General features: G+C 35.7%; 1 protein-coding gene across 2 annotated transcripts in view; it reads left to right on the top strand.

Annotated features, from left to right (window-relative positions):
- Window positions 1-727: 727 nt before the first annotated feature.
- The window catches only part of LOC123517706 (CCR4-NOT transcription complex subunit 3-like), a 59,187-nt gene continuing 35,638 nt past the window's right edge, over window positions 728-24,276 (top strand). Inside the window, exons 1-5 of one of the 2 annotated variants that reach the window (XM_045278065.1) lie at window positions 728-906; window positions 3,996-4,228; window positions 14,641-14,796; window positions 14,936-15,118; window positions 19,489-19,617. In XM_045278065.1, the coding sequence (XP_045134000.1) occupies window positions 882-906; window positions 3,996-4,228; window positions 14,641-14,796; window positions 14,936-15,118; window positions 19,489-19,617 (726 nt within the window). In that variant the 5' untranslated portion in view covers window positions 728-881. Of the gene's footprint in view, window positions 907-3,995; window positions 4,229-14,640; window positions 14,797-14,935; window positions 15,119-19,488; window positions 19,627-24,276 lie in introns of both variants that reach the window. The other variant, XM_045278064.1, reaches the window with a different exon arrangement.

Here is a 24,276-nt window from a genome sequence, read left to right as displayed (position 1 = left end):
CCGAGTTTTGTATGTATACAACCTACTAACTGGAATAAGCGTACAACAGTTCGCCAGGTGAGTGCAGAGGCCTTTGTCCTGCGTAGACTCACAGCACTGATGATGATGATGATGATGAGTCAGGATCGTATCGTAAATATTAATAACAATTTTTTCTTTTTCTTTTGTCATTTACATGTTTTCCTGATCTTTATTAATTTTGTTTCCTCTATCATTTGTAAGCATTTGTAAAAGTTGAAAAGATCACTTCCTTTTATAATCCATATATATATATATATATATATATATATATATATATATATATATATATATATATGAGAGAAACGTCAAAACATGCTTATATACGAGATGCTATATATTATTACTACTTGTTTTATGAATTACTTTTAAATGATGAAAAATTAAGACAGGAACATTTTAGAAATATGAAATGAAAGGCATTCATTCGACACTGATAACGATGTAACAATACTAGATTAAAGAGACGGCGAAACACTCCTCATGACATCCTTCCCGTCCGGTGTCTTCCCACCAACTGAAAATGGGACAGTTCCAATATTTCCTTTGTTAGCTTTCATATTTATCTCCCCGTTATTTTTTTATCCACCTAATGTTAAATTTGAAAACTATTTGATTTATTTATTTTTTTGATATGGTGGGTAATTATTTAAACCATCGGATAGAGTATATAGTATTGTAGTTTTTGAGAGTAGTAAATGTTCGGTGAGAGAGTGAGAGTCGAGGAAGCTTGAGATGGTCGCCATATTGTGTAGCCAGTGTCAATAACAATAATAGAGACTTTCTTCCATTTTATTGTGTGTGTTGTGAGGCTTCTGGCCTACCATTATGAACACAAGTCCCAGCAAACACTCCTCATAGCAATGGCAGCATCTAGAAAATTACAAGGTAAAGGGCTTTTCTCAAAATAAAGCATTTAGTTAGCGATGTAGGAAAGGGAAGGCTGTTTACAAAGTGTAAACACCGCGACTTAACATAGAATATCACCACCATGTGAGAAAATACGATGCCCATGTTCACCCATAGTAGGCTGTATGGCATAGCACGGATGGTGGAGCGTTAATGAACAGGAACAACGCTAAATTTGAGGCACCAACTCCATTATTTACACACAGGAGAGTAGAGTAGCGAGGGTGGCGTCCAGCTGAGCAACCCTTGGTGCTTCAACTTTGCACCAAACATTACCCTCTCTGCATTACTGCAGCGCCTACTTCTGTCATTACTGCTGCCTCTGCAGCCTTGTGATACACTAGGTTGATCTGTAAGCTGCGGCGGTGGGGAAGAACACGAATTTTCCATGGGAGAAGAAAGAGTAGTCACGTAAACAAGCTTCAGGTGGAGTCAAACATGAATCTTTTTACCACATTGACCCTCACCACAACTACATGCTCAGCTTCTTTGACTCAGGGTGACAGACCCTATGTGAAGGTTCTCTCTGTTGTAGAAGTAACAGTGAAGTACACAAGCTTGTGTATTGCTTTAGCTGCCTTGATCAGCTGACAGGTAATTTTAGGAAGTATATCATTAAGTAACCAAGGTGCATGTGAAAATGAAACCCATATTTAATTACTAACGTAGTTATAGTCTTTTATGTCCTTGTTCCTAGTGACTTTCAAAAACGGTACCAAAGTTGTGTGTAGGCCTATCCACACCCTGTGCAGCCTTAATGCTAAACATTGGTCAGTCATTACCTTCAATAGTGTAGTTATAAAATGTAAGTTGACATCCACTACCTGTATGTCATTGCAATAGTATTCTGGAAAGTTTTCCTGTAAATTGTGCAATTCTTTGTGGAATATATATATATATATATATATATATATATATATATATATATATATATATATATATATATATATATATATATATATATATATATATATATATATATATATATATATATATATATATATATATATATATATATATATATATATATATATATATATATATATATATATATATATATATATATATATATATATATATATATATATATATATATATATATATATATATATATATATATATATATATATATATATATATATATATATAGAGAGAGAGAGAGAGAGAGAGAGAGAGAGAGAGATATATATATATATATATATATATATATATATATATATATATATATATATATATATATATATATATATATATATATATATAAAAGATTTAAATGATGACAAACCTTTCCAGTATTATTGCATATGTGTACTATATATATATGTATACATATATACATACAGACAGACACATACACGCATACATACATATACTTATATATCATCAATGATGAGCTTTAATTTTCAATTTCCTTTGACTAAAGCAAAATTGATGTGGTTTACATTTTTCACTTCAAGCATTTGGTTGTGAATCTTTTGACTCCAGCCGTGTTTTTCTCCCTTGCCAAAATTTGGTTTCAGAAATACTTTCCATTTTTGATCAACCAATTTAATTTGCTAACTAACATCTAGGTGCATTCTTAAATGAAAACCTGTTATATAAAACAACTATTTAGTTTGTTAGATTTCAAAATTAAGCATATCTGTTTGTGAAACCTTGTCTTCGACTGAATGACTGACAAAGTCACTTCAAACAGTGACTGGTGGTTGCTCCAAGCTGAATAGCTAGTATATAGGAAGTAAGCAGCCAAAGTAATATTCCAGAATGAAAAGTAAGCATACAAGCAAAGTTATTGGTCATGGGATTCCACTTACTGGTAAAACTGACACTACCAAATCTCCCCATCCTCATCACCAGGTTGACTCACCTGGCTGGCTATCCTTTATAGCACACTTTAGTATTCTTGGCTGTTTGGGGAGACACTGGAACTGCACAAGGACAGCACAGATGTGCCTGTCAACTTGTTAAGAAATATAGAAATATATTAAGCAAGGGATAAAAGTGACGAGTTGTGTATCTTTTTACAGTTATAGAGAAAAATCAATGAATATTAATGTCAAGCAGCAGCAACAGCTTTGTCATTATCATTGTTTTCACCTGTTGTGAAATGTATATGCAGTGAAACAAAACTTTCTCAATGTATATATGGTACAAGGTATTAATGTAGATAGTAATTTTCCAACATTGAATATTTTTTTAATAATAATGATAATTCTTATTGTGGTTTTGAGTCTTATATATCTTTATTTGATCATGAAAACTTACCTGTACCTCCTAAACTGAATATGGTTATGAGCTCTTTAACCTTCATACTTAATACTCTACCTCTTGGAAATTTTTTTGACCTTCACCACATTGGACAAAATATACACTTTGAAGAATACTTTTGAGATGATCAACGTGGAATTGTTATTGAGTGGCCATCTTGACATCACACTGTCCAACAACAAAACATGTATGTGTAGAGTCAGACTTTCATATTGCTTGCAAGGTTTAGCAAATATTTATTTATTTATATATTTTTTTCCTCCACAAATTTATGCATGTTTTCATGTTCTAGATCATTGCAAGGACATAATGGGTTTGATAGATATTGGTGTGATACATATGTATTATAGTTATATTTGGTGAATCTGTGAGGTTCATCAATGAGGTACTATTGAATGATGGCAGACCGTGCAGAATGATTCATCTAGCAAGACACTGAACTTAATGCAGCAGAAATTAGTCATGTTTCTGCATCATCCTTAATCTCATAATTTTCTATTTTATTGACTTTTTTTCTTTTTAGAATTCTATTTGCTCTTTTGTTTTATTTAGGTATTATGTATTTGTATCTAATATTTCAAATGTTTTTCTGCATTGTGATTTATTTTCTATATCATCAAAGTGTTTCTCAATATGTTTACTGAAATATTCATAATGCAACATGAAATGTGTTAGTTTATAGGCATTGATAGCCATGTTCTATCCTTGAATTTTTTAAAGGAAATTTAATTCTAATGAAAGTGTAATGGTGGTTATTCTGTGGGGGGAAAAAATCTAAACGCTATGATGATCTTTTGCAGGTGAAATCGATCGGTGCCTGAAAAAAGTGGCGGAGGGTGTGGAACAGTTTGAGGACATTTGGCAGAAGGTTCACAATGCCACCAATAGCAACCAAAAAGAAAAATATGAAGCGGACCTCAAGAAAGAGATCAAGAAGCTTCAGAGATTACGGGATCAAATCAAGTCCTGGCTAGCCTCAGGTGAAATTAAGGACAAATCACAACTCCTTGAAAATCGCAAGCTAATAGAAACGGTGAGTGAGAATACTTACTTCTCAGTTTCTTCTTTTCCATGTTAATAACTTATAGGATGGTCCAGAAGCACAACTCATTAAAAATCTAAGGTGAATAAGGAAGCATATCATCAGGTATTTATGCATTTCACTCTGTAGAGCAGAGGTTCTCAACTTGGGGTTCATGAACCCCTAGGGATTCACAAAAAGGTTTCTAAGAGTACTTAGATGGCTGATCTAGTAGTATCCTTTGCACTATACCATTGCATATTGAGTTAGTGTCAATCACTAAATGAACATTCTGTTCCATGTCAGATTACTAGGGATCCATGTAGATAGTCATATAACTCAGGGAGTTTTTAATGAGAAAAAGGTTGTGAACCCGTGCTGTAGAGTATATTCTCCACATCTGATGTGTGTTTCCCCTGGTGTTGCTGCAACAAAAGTGGTGCTGTTTAATCCCACAGAAGTAATATATTAATTGCAATTATTTAGGTTTGTGCTGTAGTATCTTAAGTGTTGTGCAAGTATTTATTTAAGTCTTGTGATAAACACCAATAATATTACAAAATCCTTTAATTATTAATATTGATTAAGAATATTATATAAAGAAGCAGAATTCAATATCTTTAGCATGAGGCTATAAGATACTTAATCGTAACTGTCATGGAATCAAGTTATTGTGTCTCCTCTATAAGTTATATACCAGTTTATACCCATACTCACACATTATTAGTAAAGTGGGAAGTAGAAGTGATAAAGATTGTGTTTTTAATATTCACAGTATTTGAGACTTGTCTGACAGTCTTGGGCTTCTTTTTCCCAAAGGTGTGCTGGGTTTGTTTTCATTACTTTTTGCTAGTCCTTGAACAGGGAAGATTTTATAACGACAAGAGTGTGGCAGAAAGAAAATATGAGAGCTCTATTCTTTAGTGAAATCATGTTGAAAGATGATTAAAGAAAAGATCAATTATTCAAAGTTGTCAGAGTGAGAGATGTTTAAAGTGAATAAATTCCATCTGAGTAATGAAGATGCATCATGAATTCAGAAAAGGGAAATTTGTTGTATGCAAAAAGATGCATAGTTGGTGGGATTGTAAGAGGCAGATGAAAGTTTAAAGGGTAGAAGTAAGGAAGGCTATGCAGTACTGATGTTTGACAGCTTGCAGATGTGTGACTGGCCATGGCTGAGGAGCTTTAAGAATAGAATGGATGAAACTTAGAATTTTAAAAGTTAATTAATTTGAGTATGCCCATCAGTGAGTATTAAAACATAGAAAGGGAAGAGAGAAATTGATAGATTCTTATTAACTTGAATGTGTAAAAGATTTTGAGAAAGAAGTAAAAGTGATTGTGATGGGCAACATGAATGCAAAAGTGAAAGATGCAATAGTAGTTTGTGGTAAACAAATGAGTAGTACTTAGATAAAAAAAAAAAAAAAGAATGGTGAGTGTCTAGTGGAGTACAATTTCTGACAACACTTTTCAATACAAGATGGTCCATTGTGACTATAATATGTTCATTTGAAGATGAAGAGTATTAAAATAGTTAAATTGGTTTTATAGCTCTGGGTAGAAATTTAATGATAGATGTTATGGTTGCAAGAGTTCTGAGAGATTTGCAGTATTAGAAACTCATACCATATAAATTAGAGTGATTGATAGGTAGAGGTTTAGAAAATTCAGAAGATCCAATGATGAAAGAATTTTGAAGGATTTTTTATTTCTCTATTATTATTATTATTATTATTATTATTATTATTATTATTATTATTATCTATGTGATGCCAGCTGACAGATATTGTTGAGGTAAAAAGTACCTGGGATGGTGGGATGGGAATAGGAAAGTAGGGAAAGAATGCTATGTATGGTGGATAGAGTAGAAGTTAAAGAAGTGTTGAAGGAAAAAGAGTGAAAAATACCACTTCAATGTTGCTCTCAGCTGCGGTCCAAAAAGTAGACATAAAGGTAGAATGGCTGATTTTCAGTTTTCTATTACTACACTAGACTATGCTCTCTCTCTCTCTCTCTCTCTCTCTCTCTCTCTCTCTCTCTCTCTCTCTCTCTCTCTCTCATAGAAGTGTGTAAGCTTTGGGTAGGCAGGAAGTCAAGTTTCCAAACAGTTGATAGTTGGAAGAACTATATATATATATATATATATATATATATATATATATATATATATATATATATATATATATATATATATATATGGCACACTACTCTACCAACTAAAACTGGACGACGCACCCTTGTGCGAAAAACACAAAATACGCTGTACAAAAAGAATAATGCAGACCTCGCTGTTGACTTCAATAGTACATGCATTCAAAATGGTCTACTCGAAATATATATATATATATATATATATATATATATATATATATATATATATATATATATATATATATATATATATATATATATATATATATATATATATATATATATATATATATATATATATATATATATATATATATATATATATATATATATATATATATATATATATATATATATATATATATATATATATATATATATATATATATATATATATATATATATATATATATATATATATATATTATGCCAATTGCCCCTGTAGGCATACTTGAAGAGTATATGTGGGAAGTGCTGTTCAGCTTGTGCCCATTAGTGGCACAGGCAATTTTATTTATAGTGGTACCCATATTAGGGTCCATATCACCTATCTTTGGTGTAACCATCTAGAAACTGGGCATCATGGTGACATGTAGGTAACTTTAAACCACTCGACAAATGGCATAGCTTCAAAGTGGTATGTGGTGGGACTCAAACCTATGCGTGGATGTTTGCCTGATCCCACACTCACCACCTTGTCCACTACGCCACTGCCTCACATGAAAGGATGAAGACCAAGATCCTTTTAACTACATTATACGGGCATCCTTGATTTTAACAAGTGAAAGTTAAAAACAAAAAAAATATTTTTAGAACACAAACTATTATTTTCATAAGTCTTCATAGTTTAGTAGTCTGGATGGACTTTTATGTCCATGTTGGGCATTATTCAAGAGAGAGAGAGAGAGAGAGAGGGAGAGAGAGACTACCTTATCTTGTCTGAAAAAAGAGGTAGTATGATAAAGTACAATCCTTCAAGCAATAAATATTAACATTTGTGATGGACCTGAAATGAAAGTGATTTGAGTATGGAGCATCTATCATAGAAAAAATTGTTGGCATATAGTAGATATGGAGATAGATTTGAGGTTTAGTGAAATTTTGTACATTAAAAATAAACTTTTTTCAGAGAACCACATAATATAATGCCTCATTACCTTGCTGTTGGCCATCTATAGTGAACACAAAACAAAGAAAAAGAAAATTTCTACCCTCTGCTGTAATTGCTGTTGATGTTGCACTATATACTATTCATATTAAAGAAAGAACAAAAGTATTAAAACTTATTTCCTGTCACCCAAAAGGTCTTTTTGTATTGTCTTGCCATTTAATGGCTCCTTGTCATGCTGTAATATAATATTAAGCATCATAACAGTACAAGGAAAAGTTATGTATATTACAGCAGTAACCGTTGAAAGATAGGCACTGCATTTACCAGTAAAGAAAGGTACGTATTGCCTTATCACATTTGATCATCACAAACTCAAGTAGTATGATCATAAGTTTTCAAGTGTGCTATTCTCATCTTTATTTATCTAGCTTGAAAATCATTGTAGATCTAATTTCCATGATAAGGTTAAAATGTACTCAAAAGTTTATATATTTTTGGTCTTTTTTTTTATTTATTATTATTATTATTTTTTTTATTTATTTTTAAATGTTCCCAATAATATTTTCCTGCTGTATTTTCTCTAGTAGTTAATGCAGCAGCTGCAGCTGATCTTTCTTACTTTCATGTGCCTTCATTTGTCTATTATAATTTTGTCTTTCTTTTCTTCTAAAAGCTAGGAATTATCTTTTTTTTTTTTTCATCATTTAGTCGAACATAGGTGATTATAATAAGTGAACAAACTAGATTGTGAATAAAGTAAGTTACTCATATTTGTATGTTTGTAGGACAATACAAAGAATGGGGTTCCTAGCCCCCTTCCCCATCCTTTTACACTCTATTTTGTGTAATGTAAGGGATAGAGTGGCAGTATTCTTACCCTCTACCACACAGGATACAGTGATGAGACTTGCCTTTCCACTGGTGGCTGATGAGGGCTAGGAGTGTGAAAACATGTTGCCCTTGTCTGGGCCTGTGATGGATTGCTGGCTGGTTTATGGATAGGTTGATTGATTCACAACTATTGGAAAGTAGGGAAAAGAAAGTATATTATGGTTTCAGAAGTTCACTGAAGTTAGAGTGCATTTTTTTTTTTTTTCTCTGAAAGCTGCACACAGTAATGATAATTCATGAATATTGTAACAAAAGCAATATAAGCAATAGCATAAAGTTGGAAGATGGTGAAGAAACTTGACATATATATAATGTACTTTTATCTGCTATGGTGATGCAGGACCATAACAAGTATGAATGAGATATTGGCTAGGGACTTTCAATCACCATTGATTTTAAGACTAACCTATGTGATCTGGTGAGGTAGCTGTACATCTGCAACTTCCATATTGTGATAAATACAATTCAGTAATTTTCAATATCTCCTCAACAACAGTAAATCAAAATGGTGAATCTTGTTTTACATTGTTGAGTGTATGTGCTTTGAGGTTGTTTTTCCTGAAGCGAAAGAAATCATAAAGTTTAATGATGTGTAACAGATACAATGTGAGTTGAAACTCAGAACAATTCAATTATTTTTCAGATGCCTTAAAATCTGTAAGACCAGTTTGCATATAGGTGTTTTGCCAATTGTTCTCAGTCTCAATGATTTAATTTCACAGCAGTAATTATTGTTGTGATCTTTGTAGGTTCTGTTCCATAGTCTGCAAAGCCATTGAAAGGTACATGTAAGCCATGAGAACTGCATAATCTCTCAGGAAAAGTTGAATTGAAAATGTTTTACATATCCAGGATCCATTAGATTTATCTTATACTATTCTATTTTATTTATTGTTTCTTATACCAGCTAGTTCCTAGAGACATAAATGGTTGGCACATAGTCTTATTTTTTGAAAGCTCAGATGGTTGACTGTAGCAATTGAAGATGGCTTTCAAAAGTTGATGGCCTCTCCTGGTGTTGCTGGCTGCATTCATGACTGAAGACAGGAATCATGATGATGTGTGTGAACTTTGATCACTTGACCTTAGAGAAATTGCCAGCTTCCGGTAGAACGTAGACTCAAGACTTGTGTGTCATGTGACTACCTTTTTTTTTTTTCAGAGGGGAACTAGCCAAGGACAACAATATATATATATATATATATATATATATATATATATATATATATATATATATATATATATAAGGGCCCACTTTAACTGCAAGTTCCCTTAAAGATTTGAAAAGAATTAGCCAGAAGACAGGGACAAATGTCTTGAAACCTGGCTCCCCTTTATTAACAGATAGCAGTGTTTTCTGGAAAGAGGAGATTTAGGACAAGAACCAATCATGCAGCGCAATAGCTTTACATGTAAGAGGCCTAAATCACAACAAATATGACAAGTTGATTCCCAGGAACAGATGCTGAGTAAATTACTTTTGGCTTGTTCATTTATAAACTCCAATGAGAATGTTTTGTATAGACATTTTCCAAGTCCAATCCAGTCCATCCACACCTATTTTTTAAGAGCTCACCGAGAGTGGTTGGCTACAGAAAAAGTCTCTTTAGTGCAGAATTTTACATGTGCATGAAAGTAATTTTATTCTTATACTATATTGCAAATCCAGAATAGTAATTAAATAATGTGAAAATGTTTAGCCATAGAATTTCAATTACTATATACAACTAATATTATAACAGAAAGATTCAAAGCTGGCAGGATAGTGAGGATGAAGGAGCATTTATGGGAGGGAGCATGCATACACTATCTTATTTTTTACATTGATGAATTTCCTGAAAAGTGTTGGATAATGTGGATGAATTTCTTGAAAATATCAGGTAAAAGATTCAAATTTAGATTTGGTGTTTTATCTCACGTGATATTTTTTGCAAATCCAAATGTGCAGTGCACAATGGAACCTCACTTTACAAATTTGATTTGTTCCATGATTGAACTGAACTGAAATGTTCACAATCCCCTCTGCAAAAAAAAAAAAATAAATAAATAAATAAATCTCAAATTAATGTGAATAATTAATCCATTCTAACCTCAGAAACATTGCAGTTTATACATTTTTAAATGTTTTCTGTGAAAGAATATAGAATGGAATGAAAATAATCTTCATTGTAGACTAATAATGCAAAATTTATGGCTTCTTTGTTCAAGATCTTACAGCTGATAGATTTCACCATGCTGTATTGTCTGACCATATTGATTGTTGTAAGAAACTGGTGAAAATGGACCAATTCAGTGCTATTGGTGTCTTGATACTTCTCTTTCAATCCATAAACTGCGCCAGACATCTTAAGATGCTATTTGACCAACTGCGCCAGACATCTTAGATGACAGGTTTTCTAAGCTGTATTTCAAAAGTTCCTGCACAGCCACCGTAAAATCCAATGAACATCATGTGGCAACATCATCCCTCTCGCTTCATATAGGCATTATTATCTCAATCAGCCTTAGGCAGTCATGGAAGACGGTAATTCATCATCATCTTCCGATGCTGGCCAGCCTCCTGGCTCCCACATTCATGGCCATGGGGAAGGCAGATGTCATAAAAAGAAGGAGATAGTAAAAAGAAAGCTTGCACTAGGCCCTGATGATGTAGATTATTTACAGTAATCAACTTCTGGTGTTGTGAGAAAGCCCAAGAGATGACGTAAATACCCTCCTGCCTCTCAGGTCACGAGCACGCTGAAGAATGTCAAGTACCAATGTGTGCTGTACCTTGTTTCACTGAGTATCACACACTGAAACAATACTGAATAACACCATGCTGCAAACTATAAATAGTTTTGGATAAAGGGAGAAAAATCAAACATGATTGGGAAGTGCAATATGATCTGGCTCCCCTGTCACTGGCCCCCGCTTCCCAAAGAACTTCAGCCAGCCATCACTGCCACACAATGTATTTTTTTCATTTTTTGTTTCACTTTTCAGTGCTCTGCTTGTCTCCTTTGAGTTTCATAAGATCAAAGATAGTTTTCAAGCAAGTTGATTTTTTGCCATTTTTTGCGCACGCTGCAGCTGTCCTGAAATCATAATTGTGCAGTTTAAGGGTTAAATAGTTCAGTCTATAAGAAGAAGAAAACAGACATAGAGCACCTCTTATGGTGTTTGCATTTATTTGATATTTCTTCAACTCATACCTTTCTGAATTTTTTGAGTGATAGTTTTATTTTATGCATGTGTCCCCGAAGTCTCTCTCTCTCTCTCTCTCTCTCTCTCTCTCTCTCTCTCTCTCTCTCTCTCTCTCTCTCTCTCTCTCTTACATAATTCACAGTACCAAAAGTTGGTTGATAGAGAAATGGACATTGTCTTTCATTATGTCTTATTAATCCTTCTCAGAAATGTTAATTTCCTTATGGTGGATTCACATTTGCCAGTTTGCAACTGAAATTGCAAGTCAGTAGAATTTCCAACTGAATATCAGTACCTAGTGACTGGAGAAACCAGTCGCAAAACAAGACCAACATGTTGGTCTTGTTCAGTCGATTTGTGACTTTATTTACTTTGCAATGCCATGGAGTAAACTTTAAGAATGGTGTCAATGTAGAGATGATGTTAGAATTGGTGAGGGAAAAGAAATACAGGAGAAAAAAAAAAAAAAAAAACTTGCGCAAATCATCATGTGACGAAATAGCTGCCACTCTCCAAGAACTGTTTCCCTCAATGCAGGGTGTTGTTGGAGGTGAGGATTGAAGACTTGTCAGGATTTGATTTGATCACAATTGTGCATAGTCCTTTTAAGAGTAGTGTGTGGTAGACACTCATTTCTTTCCTTCTACCTAGCCAGGGACATAATCACAGGCATTTTCTTTTCTGTTGACTCTTCCAGTATGCCAAAAGAAGAGTAATTACAGCTTAAGCATCATCATTGGAGGAAGCCATCTTAGTGGGTAGCTCTTTGTTTACATTCACTTCCTGCCAAGGCACCAACTTGTCGATACTCTCCAGTCGCTATGTTTGGTGTTTTCTGACTACTGTAGATGGGCTCAGTTGATAATTCTAGTGACTTGCAATTTCAGTCACAAATTGGCATGTGTGAACCTATCTTTACTCTATGAAATTATAATTTCACCATAAAGAAAATTATACTGTACAGTGCAGTTAATCCTTGTTAGTAACTCATTGAGATGCTGTGCAGACAGTGACAGCCTATTTATTTATTCTTTATTTTTGTTCGTTGTTTGCTAATTTTTAATGTTTGTGGGACAGACTAGGAGCACAAAAAGGCAAAAAATCAATAATGTATGGTGAAAAGGTATTGTTCCTAAAAATGAAACAGAAGGAAAAGCAAGAAAGTCAGCTGATTTAGTTTCTGAGATGTGTTGATACTCTTGAAATATTTCAAGTTGTAGAGAGTAGAAGATGTAGAAATATGAAGAGCTTCAGACACCATGTAAAAGGGCTAAACAGATTGAGTTACTGGTTAACTGTTGCATAATAACAGTGTCCAGAATAGGGATAATAATAAAAGGAAAGAATGAGGAAGGAAGAAGTTGTAGTTAACAACTTCAGAAAAAGCAATAATCATGAAAATGATAGTAGAATATACTTGAGGTAACAGATGTAACATTACAACAGTGAGTTTAGGAATCAAGAGGGAAAGAATCAATGAGATAAAAAGCATTTAATTCCAATCTGTTCTTGAAAACTGTGTGTGTGTTGAATTTCCCTTGTGTGGAACCAGTAAGCCACACAAGGATGGATAAGAGATACAGTAAAACCTCAGCTCACGACCATAATTCGTTCCTAAATCCTGTTCGTCACCCGATTTGTTCATCCCCTGAATCAATTTTTCCTATTAGAATGTATTGAAATACCATTAATCCGTTCCAGACCCCCAAAAAATCATACTTTTGTCCATAAAACCCATTCAAAATAGACCTTTAATGTATGCATGACATGAACGAAATAATTATAGAAAGCCTAAATTGTTTTACTTACCTAAATGCTATCAAAATGATAATAAAATTAATAAAAAAGAAAAGGTTATTTACTTGAGAGACTGGACGTTGATGGCGTGATGGAATGGAGGAGAGGAGGATGGGGAGGAAGACAGACAAGATCCGAGAAGACAGTCATGAGAGAGGACTTTGGATGTGCGCAGTGTGCTAGAGCTACACAACAGATGTGTAGCGTCACAAGTCAGTACCACTATGTGGGGCCCCATTATAGCAGAGAGGATAACGCCAAGGAAGCTACAGTAGAGTGCGCTGGTAACATCACTATGCCCAGGAAAAACAGGAGAAAATCGTGGTGGCACAGAGATTATGTTATGTAATATTTTTCATATGTTCCTGTTTCTATTTTCTTTTGTGCTTGTTTTGTTTTCTTGTTGTGTGATAGCCGGGTTGGCTATCACACAAACAGCTCGCCTGCCGGTGAGCCGTTTAACCACGTTCGTCCCCTGGGTCGATATATTGACAAATTTTTTGGTCGTCTCCCGAATTGTTCGTCCTTAGAGACGTTTGTCAAGCGAGGTTTTACTGTATGTATATTATAAGCTGCTGAGAGGAGAAAAAAAGTATTGGCAGCGGTAACACTTAACTTCATGAAAGCTGTTTTTGTGAGAAGTGATGAGAAATTTCCAGTTGTTATTTTTAGTGAAGAACACTATGCTCAGTGTATTTATAAGGATAGTGGTGATAATTGAGTGTCACTGAAAAAGAGGGATAGCTATCCAGAAGGTTATGTCAAGTTGGCATGAAGAAACTGAAGTTTTGAGGCATTGAAGAACACAAGGTGTGCTCCTTTCCTTTGAAATAATTGAAATATTAGAAGCCAAGCATTCTCTGACTCTCCATGTGAATTGTTTAGATCGTGCTGAGTTGGATATCAGGTAAATAATACTGAAAAAGGCAGGATAGACTCATCTGTGTAAGAATGGATAAGACAAAAAGTTCTGGCTGTTTGAAATTTGAGTTTACTTGAGGTGATTGATATGTATATGTTTTTTTATCTGATTGCTGTTAGTCTCACATCTAAGAAAGAGCATTGAAGATTGTTACTTTTATTTTCTTTCCATGATAAGAGTTTTTGTGGAAGTGAAACTTTACTCTTCAATTATGCATACAATGTATACAGTAAGGATATACATATATTGTATATGATTTTTTTTTATTTTATTTTTAATGTTTTTTTGTCACATGTTTTCTGTATGTAGTATTTGAAAGGTGCTTACTTTTTTGTCTAACCATTTTATTTAATTTTTCAGCAAATGGAAAGATTTAAAGTGGTAGAAAGAGAAACCAAGACCAAAGCGTATAGTAAGGAGGGTCTCGGGGCAGCACAAAACAAAGACCCAGCCCAGCGGGAGAGGGAAGAAGTGAATAGTTGGCTTAGTTCCTCAATAGATACCTTAAACATCCAGGTTTGTAAATTTTCACTGTTCAGTTTGTGCTGTATATATTGTGATGTGTTTATAGATTGGGGATGTAGTATTTATATTGGATTGCAGCATATGGTAATAGATCCAATGTTTTGATGCTTATGAATCTTTATTTCCACAGATGGACCAATTTGAGTCTGAAATTGAGTCATTATTGGCAACTCAAAAGAAGAAGAAAATGGACAAAGACAAGTCTGACAGAATAGAAGACCTCAAGGAGTATATTGATAGACATCAGTATCACATTAAGAAATTGGAAATCTTAATGAGAATGCTTGACAACCAATCCATAGACTGTGACCAGGTTAGTGGTGGCCATTTTCTTGATGTATTTTATGAATTTGATGTATGAACTTACTCCATTATTTTGACAAAATCTGCAGATTGTTCATCATGTTTGATGTAGATCACTTATTTAGTTTTGTTAGAGATGCCTTTGAAGCATTAGTACAGTTCAGTATACTGAAGGCTTACCTGTAATTATTAGGAACTATTGGTGCTCTGTATTAATGTCTTGAGACCAGTATTTTCAGTTATTGGGATGATTGATCAGGAAATAAAAATCAATATTCATATTGTTTATTTGGCTTTAAACTGTAAATAGTTTTTATATATAGTACATTGTACATTATCTTAAGAATTTGTAAAATGTACTATTTGTAATTTAAAGGAAAACTAAGTAATATTGGCTTTAAATCAATGATACTATGAGGGATTTGTATTAATGTTTATGATGGATGATTGTCACATTTGATGTGTGTTTATAGGTTCTCCTTTCTTGTTGCTGCAATTATTGCCATATTGATAGAACAGTTTGAGGATTTCAAGAACAGTGATAAGTTGGTGTACTGTGCATTATTAACAATCTTATGAATTTTTCAACTGGTGTGACTTAAGGATTTACACATTCAGGGGAAAAAAGAAAAGAAGGGGAAAAAAAAAAAAAAAAAAAAAAAAAATATATATATATATATATATATACAGTAAAGTCCTGGGTTATGTTGGTCTCGAGTTACGTCAAACTCATAGTTACGTCAGTCCACTATAAGGCAATTTAAGATTAAAAATATTGAAAATTTATAAATCGTAAAGTGCGGGATTTATTGTTATTGTTGGCCGCCAGGCGTCACTAGTGGTTACCCGCCACACCGCCCGCCTCACGCTTGAATACAATAACACCCTGCTTCAGTTCCACCAAACCGTCGCCCCTGGCAAGTGTTATCCTACTTCTGCGTTTACTGACTCAAGTTTTTAGTATCTTGCTCAATGGCACCAAAGAGAAAACTTCTTAGTGACAGCAGTGATGCTAAGAAAGGGAAAACCATTACACTACAAGAAAAGGAGGACATAATTAAAAGACATGAGAAGGGAGGCAGCATCTGTGTGTGAGGGAGTGAAGAAGAAAATGGAAAGCCCGTTACCATGACAACAGGGAGGTTGACGACCTTGAGAGCTCGCGCACCCATCACAACAATAACAACTCCGGAGCCTTCACCTGGGCCACACGACACTCGCAGCTCACTTGCACTGTCTTCGCCTGTCTGCTGATCCCTATTGCCCTTTCCTATTGCATTTCCTGCTCCGCTGCTCACACTTCTACTCCCACCGCACTGCACTACGCTCCCAGCTGTCCACCCTGGGCGTCACAACATTCGACCTGCCCACCCTCCTGGCGGCCTCAGGCATCCACCCCTCTCGAGTCTCGGCAACCTGCAGTCCTTCGCGTTCGTGGCCCTAATCAACAACAAAAACAAGCTTATGTTTCATATTCCTACATAGTTGTGAATAATATAACAATATAACCTTTAACTTACCTGAATGACCATAAACAATGATTGGTTGAAAACTCGATAATATGCTTTGAAATGTACGAAAACTCGAGTTACATACAAAATCAACTTACGTCATGTTTCAGGAACGTAACTCTGACGTAAACCGAGACCTTACTGTGTGTGTGTGTGTGTGTATATATATATATATATATATATATATATATATATATATATATATATATATATATATATATATATACATACATACATACACTTAACCCTCGGCTATCATGCCCATTTGGGGCCGAAATAGCCGCGCTATAGCCGAAAACGCGATAGTCGAATTGATCTTGGCAGGAAGGCGGTTTTGGCCAATGAGCGCTCAGATATTCCATTACATCATGGCGGGCCGCGCGATAGCAGGCAACTGAGGTCACGATTATGAAATATTAGCAGCTTTTCATGGGTGCGCGATAGCAATAAAACGCAATAGCTGAAGTCGCGATAGCCGAGGGTTGACTGTATATATATATATATATATATATATATATATATATATATATATATATATATATATATATATATATATATATATATATATATATATATATATATATATATATATATATATATATATATATATATATATACACACACACACACACACACACACACACACTACAGGAAGACTTAAACAAGATCTGGAAATGGAGCAAAAATGGAGGTGCAATTCAATGTGGACAAAAGCCATGTCATGGAAATGGGAAAAAGTGAAAGACGACCAGTGGGAATCTATAAGATGGGAGATGGAGTAGAACTAGAAAAAGTAAAAAAGGAAAAGGACTTGGGAGTGACAATGGAAGAAAATAATCAACCGGTAAGCCATATTGATAGAATTTTCAGAGAGACGTATAATTTGCTAAGGAATATTGGAGTAGCATTTCACTATATGGACAAGGAAATGATGAAGAAATTGATAAGTACTATAATAAGACCCAGATTTGAATATGCAGGAGTTGTGTGGACACCCCATAAAAAGAAACACATAAGGAAGTTGGAGAGACTACAAAAAATGGCTACAAGAATGGTTCCAGAATTTGAAGGGATGACATATGAGGAGAGACCAAATGCTATGGATCTACCAACCCTGGAACAGAGAAGGGAGAGAAGGGATCTGATACAAGTTTATAAATTGATTAACGGAATGGATCAAGTGGATAATGAGAAACAGATCCTGAGAGAAGAATATGATGTTAGAAGCACAAGATCGCATAGTAAGAAACTGAGGAAGGGAAGATGTCTGGGAGATGTTAAAAAATATAGTTTCCCGCAAAGATGTGTTGAGACTTGGAACAGTTTGAGTGAGGAAGTGGTGTCAGCAAAGAGTGTGCATAGCTTTAAAGAAAAATTTGATAAGTGTAGATATGGAGATGGGGCCACATGTGCGTAAATCCCAGGCCCTGTAAAACTACAATTAGGTAAATAAATACAACTAGGTAAATACACACACACACTGAAGGAGCCACTGATCACTTGTAACCATGGAGTTTGCATCTCCTTTCATTTTGTATTGTTTTTTAAATTTTATTTATTGAAATTTGCATTGTGCATATAGATTGTATATTGTACTTGATTTTGTCATTATACTTCTGTTTTTCATATTTATATCGACATTGCAATTTCCTTAAACTGGAGACATAGCTAGTTATTTTTTATTTCTTTTATTTCTTATATTATTCAGGTCTATTTTGCCTTTTATTATTGGCTGACACATCTCTTCATAGTATGTATTGTGTTGAGGAAAGAGATAGTTAAATTTTTTATATTGGTAATGAAGAGACTGGCTGAAATAGTTTGACTATGCTGAGAAGATGGTGAAGAGTAATTGTTTACTTTTTTTATGTAAGAGGAGAAATCTGACCAATGGCAACAAAATGATTAAACAAAAAGGCCCACTTAGATGCCAGTCCCCAGGCAAATCTGAGAGAATTAGCCAAAAGAATGGGATAAGTATCTTGAAACCTCACTCTTAAATGAGCATGTTGAGATGTGCAAAAGAGTTGGCAGAGTTTTTAGAAGTTTCAACAAAAAATTAGATATGGTGAACCCTTGGACTTGGAACAAAAATTTTGATAATTTGTATCCTCAGAGTTCAAACAAAGTTTGGACGTGGAAAAAACCCGAAGGGGACTAAATCCGGCAAATCCGGGTGACACTAGTGCCGTTTGGAGAAGGTAAACATCAGTTCCCACTTTGTTTTGGTTCTGTGTTGTCGCTTTGCTCTTATTCCCAGATAGGGTCAGGACATTTGACCAGTTTTTCGTTTGACCAGAGTCACATAACCAGGTAGGATGGTTGAGTAATATTTTATATGAGTACTTTGATCTCGTAATTAACAAAAACATTTCTTAATTACTGTAGTGACAAGGTGTAACAGACGTGAAACAAAACAAAGTTTTCATTGAGGTTGTATTAGGATGTAGCCTCAAAGGCAAAGATCATCCAGAAATAACCATCTGTATTAGTATGTATGGACTGCCAAGCCTCCCTTGCCCTGCCCACATCATCATCTATGTGTGCCATGTGTACCAAAAGGTAGATAATACATAGTTCAATTCTTATTTATTGAGGTAAAAATCTGGGGTCTTGGAACAGATTAAAACGATTTACATTGTTTCCTATTGGAAAAACAGTTTTGGACTTCAAACAATTCAAGGTATCGAACAGCCTTCTGGAATTAATTACGTTCGAAGTCTGAATGTCCATTATGATAAAGACATCTTGTAAGGAGTGTGTTTGAGATAGTGCTGCTTGGTGATTTCCCATTAGCTGGAAGAGGACATTTCATGGTGAAGCCTTTCCAGTATGATGATGACTGTATCTTCTTTGTAACTCTTTGCAGATTAAGATGATCAAAGAAGATGTTGAATACTACATTGAGTCATCGCAAGACCCAGACTTCAACGAGAACCTTGGCTTGTACGACGACATAGACATGGAGGATCTTGACTACCCTACTCCAGAAATAACGGTAGGCAAGGTAAGTAGTGTGCAGTAACATAATAGTTATGCTTGTTCCTTCTTCTCTGCCTTCTCTTCTTCCTCTTTATTCTTTTCTTGTATTTTCTTTTTATTTTCTTCATCTTCTTCTTCCTCCTCCTCCTCCTCCTCCTCCTCCTTCCTCCTCCTCCTCCTCCTCCTCCTCCTCCTCCTCCTCCTCCTCCTCCTCCTTCCTTTTATTCTTTTCTTGTATTTTTTCATTTTCTTCTTCTTCTTCTTCTTCTTCTTCTTCTTCTTCTTCTTCTTCTTCTTCTTCTTCTTCTTCTTCCTTTCCTCTTCCTCTTCCTCTTTCTCTTCCTCTTCCTCTTCCTCTTCCTCCTCCTCCTCCTCCTCCTCCTCCTCCTCCTCCTCCTCCTCCTCCTCCTCCTCCTCCAATTTTTGTACATTCTCTTCCTATTTTTGTAGTTCCTCTTCTCTTTCCCCATCCTCCTCTTCCTCTTCCTCTTCCTCTTCCTCTTCCTTCTCTTCCTCTTCCTTCTCTTCCTCCTCCTCCTCCTCCTCCTCCTCCTCCTCCTCCTCCTCCTCCTCCTCCTCCTCCTCCTCCTCCTCCTCCTCCTCCTCCTCCTCCTCCTCCTCCTCCTCCTCCTCCTCCTCCTCCTCCTCCTCCTCCTCCTCCTCCTCCTCCTCCTGCAAGACAACACTGGCTAAAGGTTATAAAACTAAATATAAGTGAGACAAACTTACTAATATATATGTTTCTCCAAAAATTGAGTCCCAAGAAGGATTAAATAAATTTGTTTGATGAAATGCCTTGAAGCTGTTTTCATGAGCTCTAGAATTTCAGTTATAGGAAGTTTGAAGAGAGTAGCAGGACAATGTTTCAGGGATCATTATTTGTAGGGACGAAAGTATACAGATACCATTTTATTGTTAGATAAAGTGGACAGGATAGATGAAAATATGAAGAATAATCTTTTTCCTGTAGACATATGGGATCAGAAAAGCATGCAGGTAGCAATTTCAGAGGAGCAGGAAGCAAGCATGAAAATAACATCAGTAAATATAAAGAATTGAATCATTGCATGGGTTGTAAATCTCTTTTGAAAGCCTTTAAAATGTTTGAAAGTTTTATCTCAAAACCTAAAATTTGTGTATGCTTTAAGTCATTCATTTATTGTAATATCCAGACAATGCTTGAAAAGGAATTGGCTTTCTTATGTCCTTGGTAACATAGTCTCTAGTTACAGAAACAAGAGTGAGCTATTTAAGAACCATAATCACGAGTAATACAATAAAGTCCCAGGTTACGTCGGTCTCGAGTTACGTCAAACTTGTAGTTACGTCAGTCCACTATAAGGCAATTTAAGATTAAAAAAATTGAAAATGTATAAATCGTAAAGCGTGGGATTTATTGTTATTGTTGGCCGCCAGGCGTCACTAGTGGTTACCCGTCACACCGCCCGCCTCACGCTTGTATACAATAACACCCTGCCTTAGTTCCACCACACCGTCGCCCCTGGCAAGAGTGTCATCCTACTTCTACGTTTACTGACTCAAGTTCTTAGTATCTTGCTCAGTGGCACCAAAGAGGAACTCCTTAGTGACAGCAGTGATGCTAAGAAAAGGAAAACCATTACGCTACAAGAAAAAGAGGACTTAATTAAAAGACATGAGAAGGGAGGCAGCAGCTGTGTGTGAGGGAGTGAAGAAGAAAATGGGAAGCCCGTTACCATGACAACGGGGAGGTCGACGACCTTGAGGGCTCACGCACCCATCACAACAATAACAACTCTGGAGCCTTTGCCTGGGCCACACGACACTCGCAGCTCACTTGCACTGTCTGCGCCTGTCTGCTGACCCCTATTGCCCTTTACTATTGCATTTCCTGCTCTGCTGCCCACACTTCTACTCCCACCACACTGCACTACGCTCCCAGCTGTCCACCCTGGACGTCACAACATTCGACCTGCCCACTCTCCTGGCGGCCTCAGGCGTCCACCCCTCTCGGCAACCTACAGTCCTTCGCGTTCGCGGCCCTAATCAACAACAAAAACAAGCTTGTGTTTCATATTCATACATAGTTGTAAATGATGTAACAATATAACCTTTAACTTACTTGAATGACCATAAACAATGATTGGTTGAAAACTCGATAATATGCTTTGAAATGTACGGAAACTCGAGTTACATACAAATCAACTTACGTCATGTTTCAGGAACGTAACTCTGACGTAAACTGAGACCTTACTGTACTTAGTTTGCGGCTTGAAATCATGATGTGCCAGTTTCTGTGAATTATCACTGGTTATATATTAAAGCACTGTAGTGTGTAGTGAGAGTTTGAAAAGTTCAATTGCTTCCTTCCTTGATCTGCTTCCTTCATATCCTTTTTTTTTTCTAAGACTGGTAACACTGACATTATCCTAAATTTTGTTGGTATATTTCATATGAATGCAGACAAAAAAAAGAAAATGCAAAGTATCACTTAGACCCTAAAGCATGTAGGCTTAGGATAACTTTCATCGATACACTGCATGGATGATGAAATTGTATGTTTGTGGAAAATGCAATAGTGGTCAATCACTTCGTCATAAATTTAATGAAAATAAGCGTCATGAAATTAGAGATCGGTTTGTGTCTGTAAAGAAAGTCTAATTTTATTATATGTATTGGCACCAAACCTTACAAGGAATGACAATAGTAGTAATAGATAAATACAAAGATAGTGAGTGAAAAAAAAAAGAATACAAAAAATTTTTGAAGCACTAAAAGATTTCAGTGAACTATTTATCAATTATGAAAGTATAATTTTTTAATTTTAGATAACTAGCACAATGTTCATTATAAGTTGCTGATCTTCTTTGTCATTGAAATAGAATTTGCCTTGTTCAGAAAAATAAGTTTCTAATCTTATGTATACTCTGGAATAATGGGTTATACATTTTTATTTTATTTATTTATTTTTTTATTTTATTTTATTTTATTTTTTTTTTTTATTTATCTATTTATTTTTTTTTAGTAGGGAAGAGGGCCAGCCAAGGGCAAAAAAAAGAAAGTTAGAAAAAGGCCCACTTGAGCGCTGGCTCTCCAAAGAGTTCAAAAAGTGCCAAAACCGTCAGCCAGAATTAGGGGAGCAAATGCCTCGATACCTCCCTCTTAAAAGAAGACAAGTTGTAGGAATTCGGAAATACAGATGCAGGGAGGGAGTTTCAGAGTTTACCAGTGAAAAGGATGAATGATTGAGTGTACTGGTTAACTCTTGCATTAGAGAGTTGGACAGAATAGGGATGAGAGGAAGAAGAAAGCCTTGTGCAGCGTGGCCGCAGGAGGAGGGGAGGCATGCAGTTAGCAAGATCAGTAGAACAGTTACCATGAAAATAGCGATAAAATATAGAAAGGGATGCAACATTTTGGCGGTGAGAAAGAGACTGAAGACAGTTAGTCAGAGGAGGGGAGTTGATGAGACGAAGAGCTTTCGATTCCACCCTATCAAGCAAAGCTGTGTGACTGGAACCCCCAAACATGCGAAGAGTACTCCATACAGGGACGGATAAGGCCCTTATACAGAGTAAGCAGTTGAGGGCGAGAAAACTGTCGGAGACGCCTCAGAACACCTAATTTCATAGAAGCTGTTTTAGCAAGAGATGAGATGTGAAGTTTCCAGTTAAGATTATGAGCAAAGGACAGACCGAGGATATTCATTGTGGAAGAGGGAGACAGTTGAGTGTCATTGAAGAAGAGGGGATAGTTGTCTGGAAGGTTGTGTCGAGTTGATAGATGGAGGAATTGAGTTTTTGAGGCATTGAAAACTACTAGATTTTCTCTGCCCCAATCGGAAATCTTAGAAAGATCGGAAGTCAGGCATTCCGTGGCGTCCCCGCGTGATCTGTTGACTTCCTGAAAGGTTGGACGTCTCTGAAAGAACGTGGTATCATCAGCGTAGGAGTGGATAGGGCAAGAAGTTTGATTAAGAAGGTCATTAATGAATAATAGAAAGAGATTGGGTGACAGGACAGAACCCTGAGGAACACTACTATTAATAGGTTTAGGAGAAGAACAGTAGCCATCTACCACAGCAGCAATAGAGCGGTCGGAAAGGAAACTTGAGATAAAGTTGCGGAGAGAAGGATAGAAGCCGTAGGAGGACAGTTTTGAAATCAAAGCTTTTGATATGTCTAACGCAGCAGCAAAAGTTTCACCGAAATCTCTAAAAGAGGATGACCAGACTTAGTAAGGAAAGCCAGAAGATCACCAGTAGAGCGACCTTGACAGAAGCCATACTGGCAATCAGACAGAAGATTGTGAAGTGACAGATGTTTGAGAATCTTCCTATTCAGGATAGATTAAAATACTTTAGACAAGCAAGAGATTAAAGCTATAGGACGGTAGTTTGAGGGATTAGAACGGTCACCCTTTTTAGGAACAGGCTGAATGTAGGAGAACTTCCAGCAGGAAGGAAAGGTAGAAGTCGATAGACAAAGTTGGAAGAGTTTGGCCAGGCAAGGTGCAAGCACAGAAGCACAGTTTTTGAGAACAATAGGAGGGACCCCATCAGGTCCATAAGCCTTCCGAGGGTTTAGGCCAGCAAGGGCATGGAAAACATCATTACGAAGAATTTTGATTGTAGACATGAAATAGTCAGAGGGAGGAGGAGAGGGAGGGACAAGCCCAGAATCGTCCAAGGTGGAGT

This window comes from Portunus trituberculatus, chromosome 42, assembly GCF_017591435.1.
Source record: "Portunus trituberculatus isolate SZX2019 chromosome 42, ASM1759143v1, whole genome shotgun sequence".
In the NCBI taxonomy this organism is placed as follows: Eukaryota; Metazoa; Arthropoda; class Malacostraca; order Decapoda; family Portunidae; genus Portunus; species Portunus trituberculatus.
This window is presented reverse-complemented; position numbering and strand designations above follow the sequence as displayed.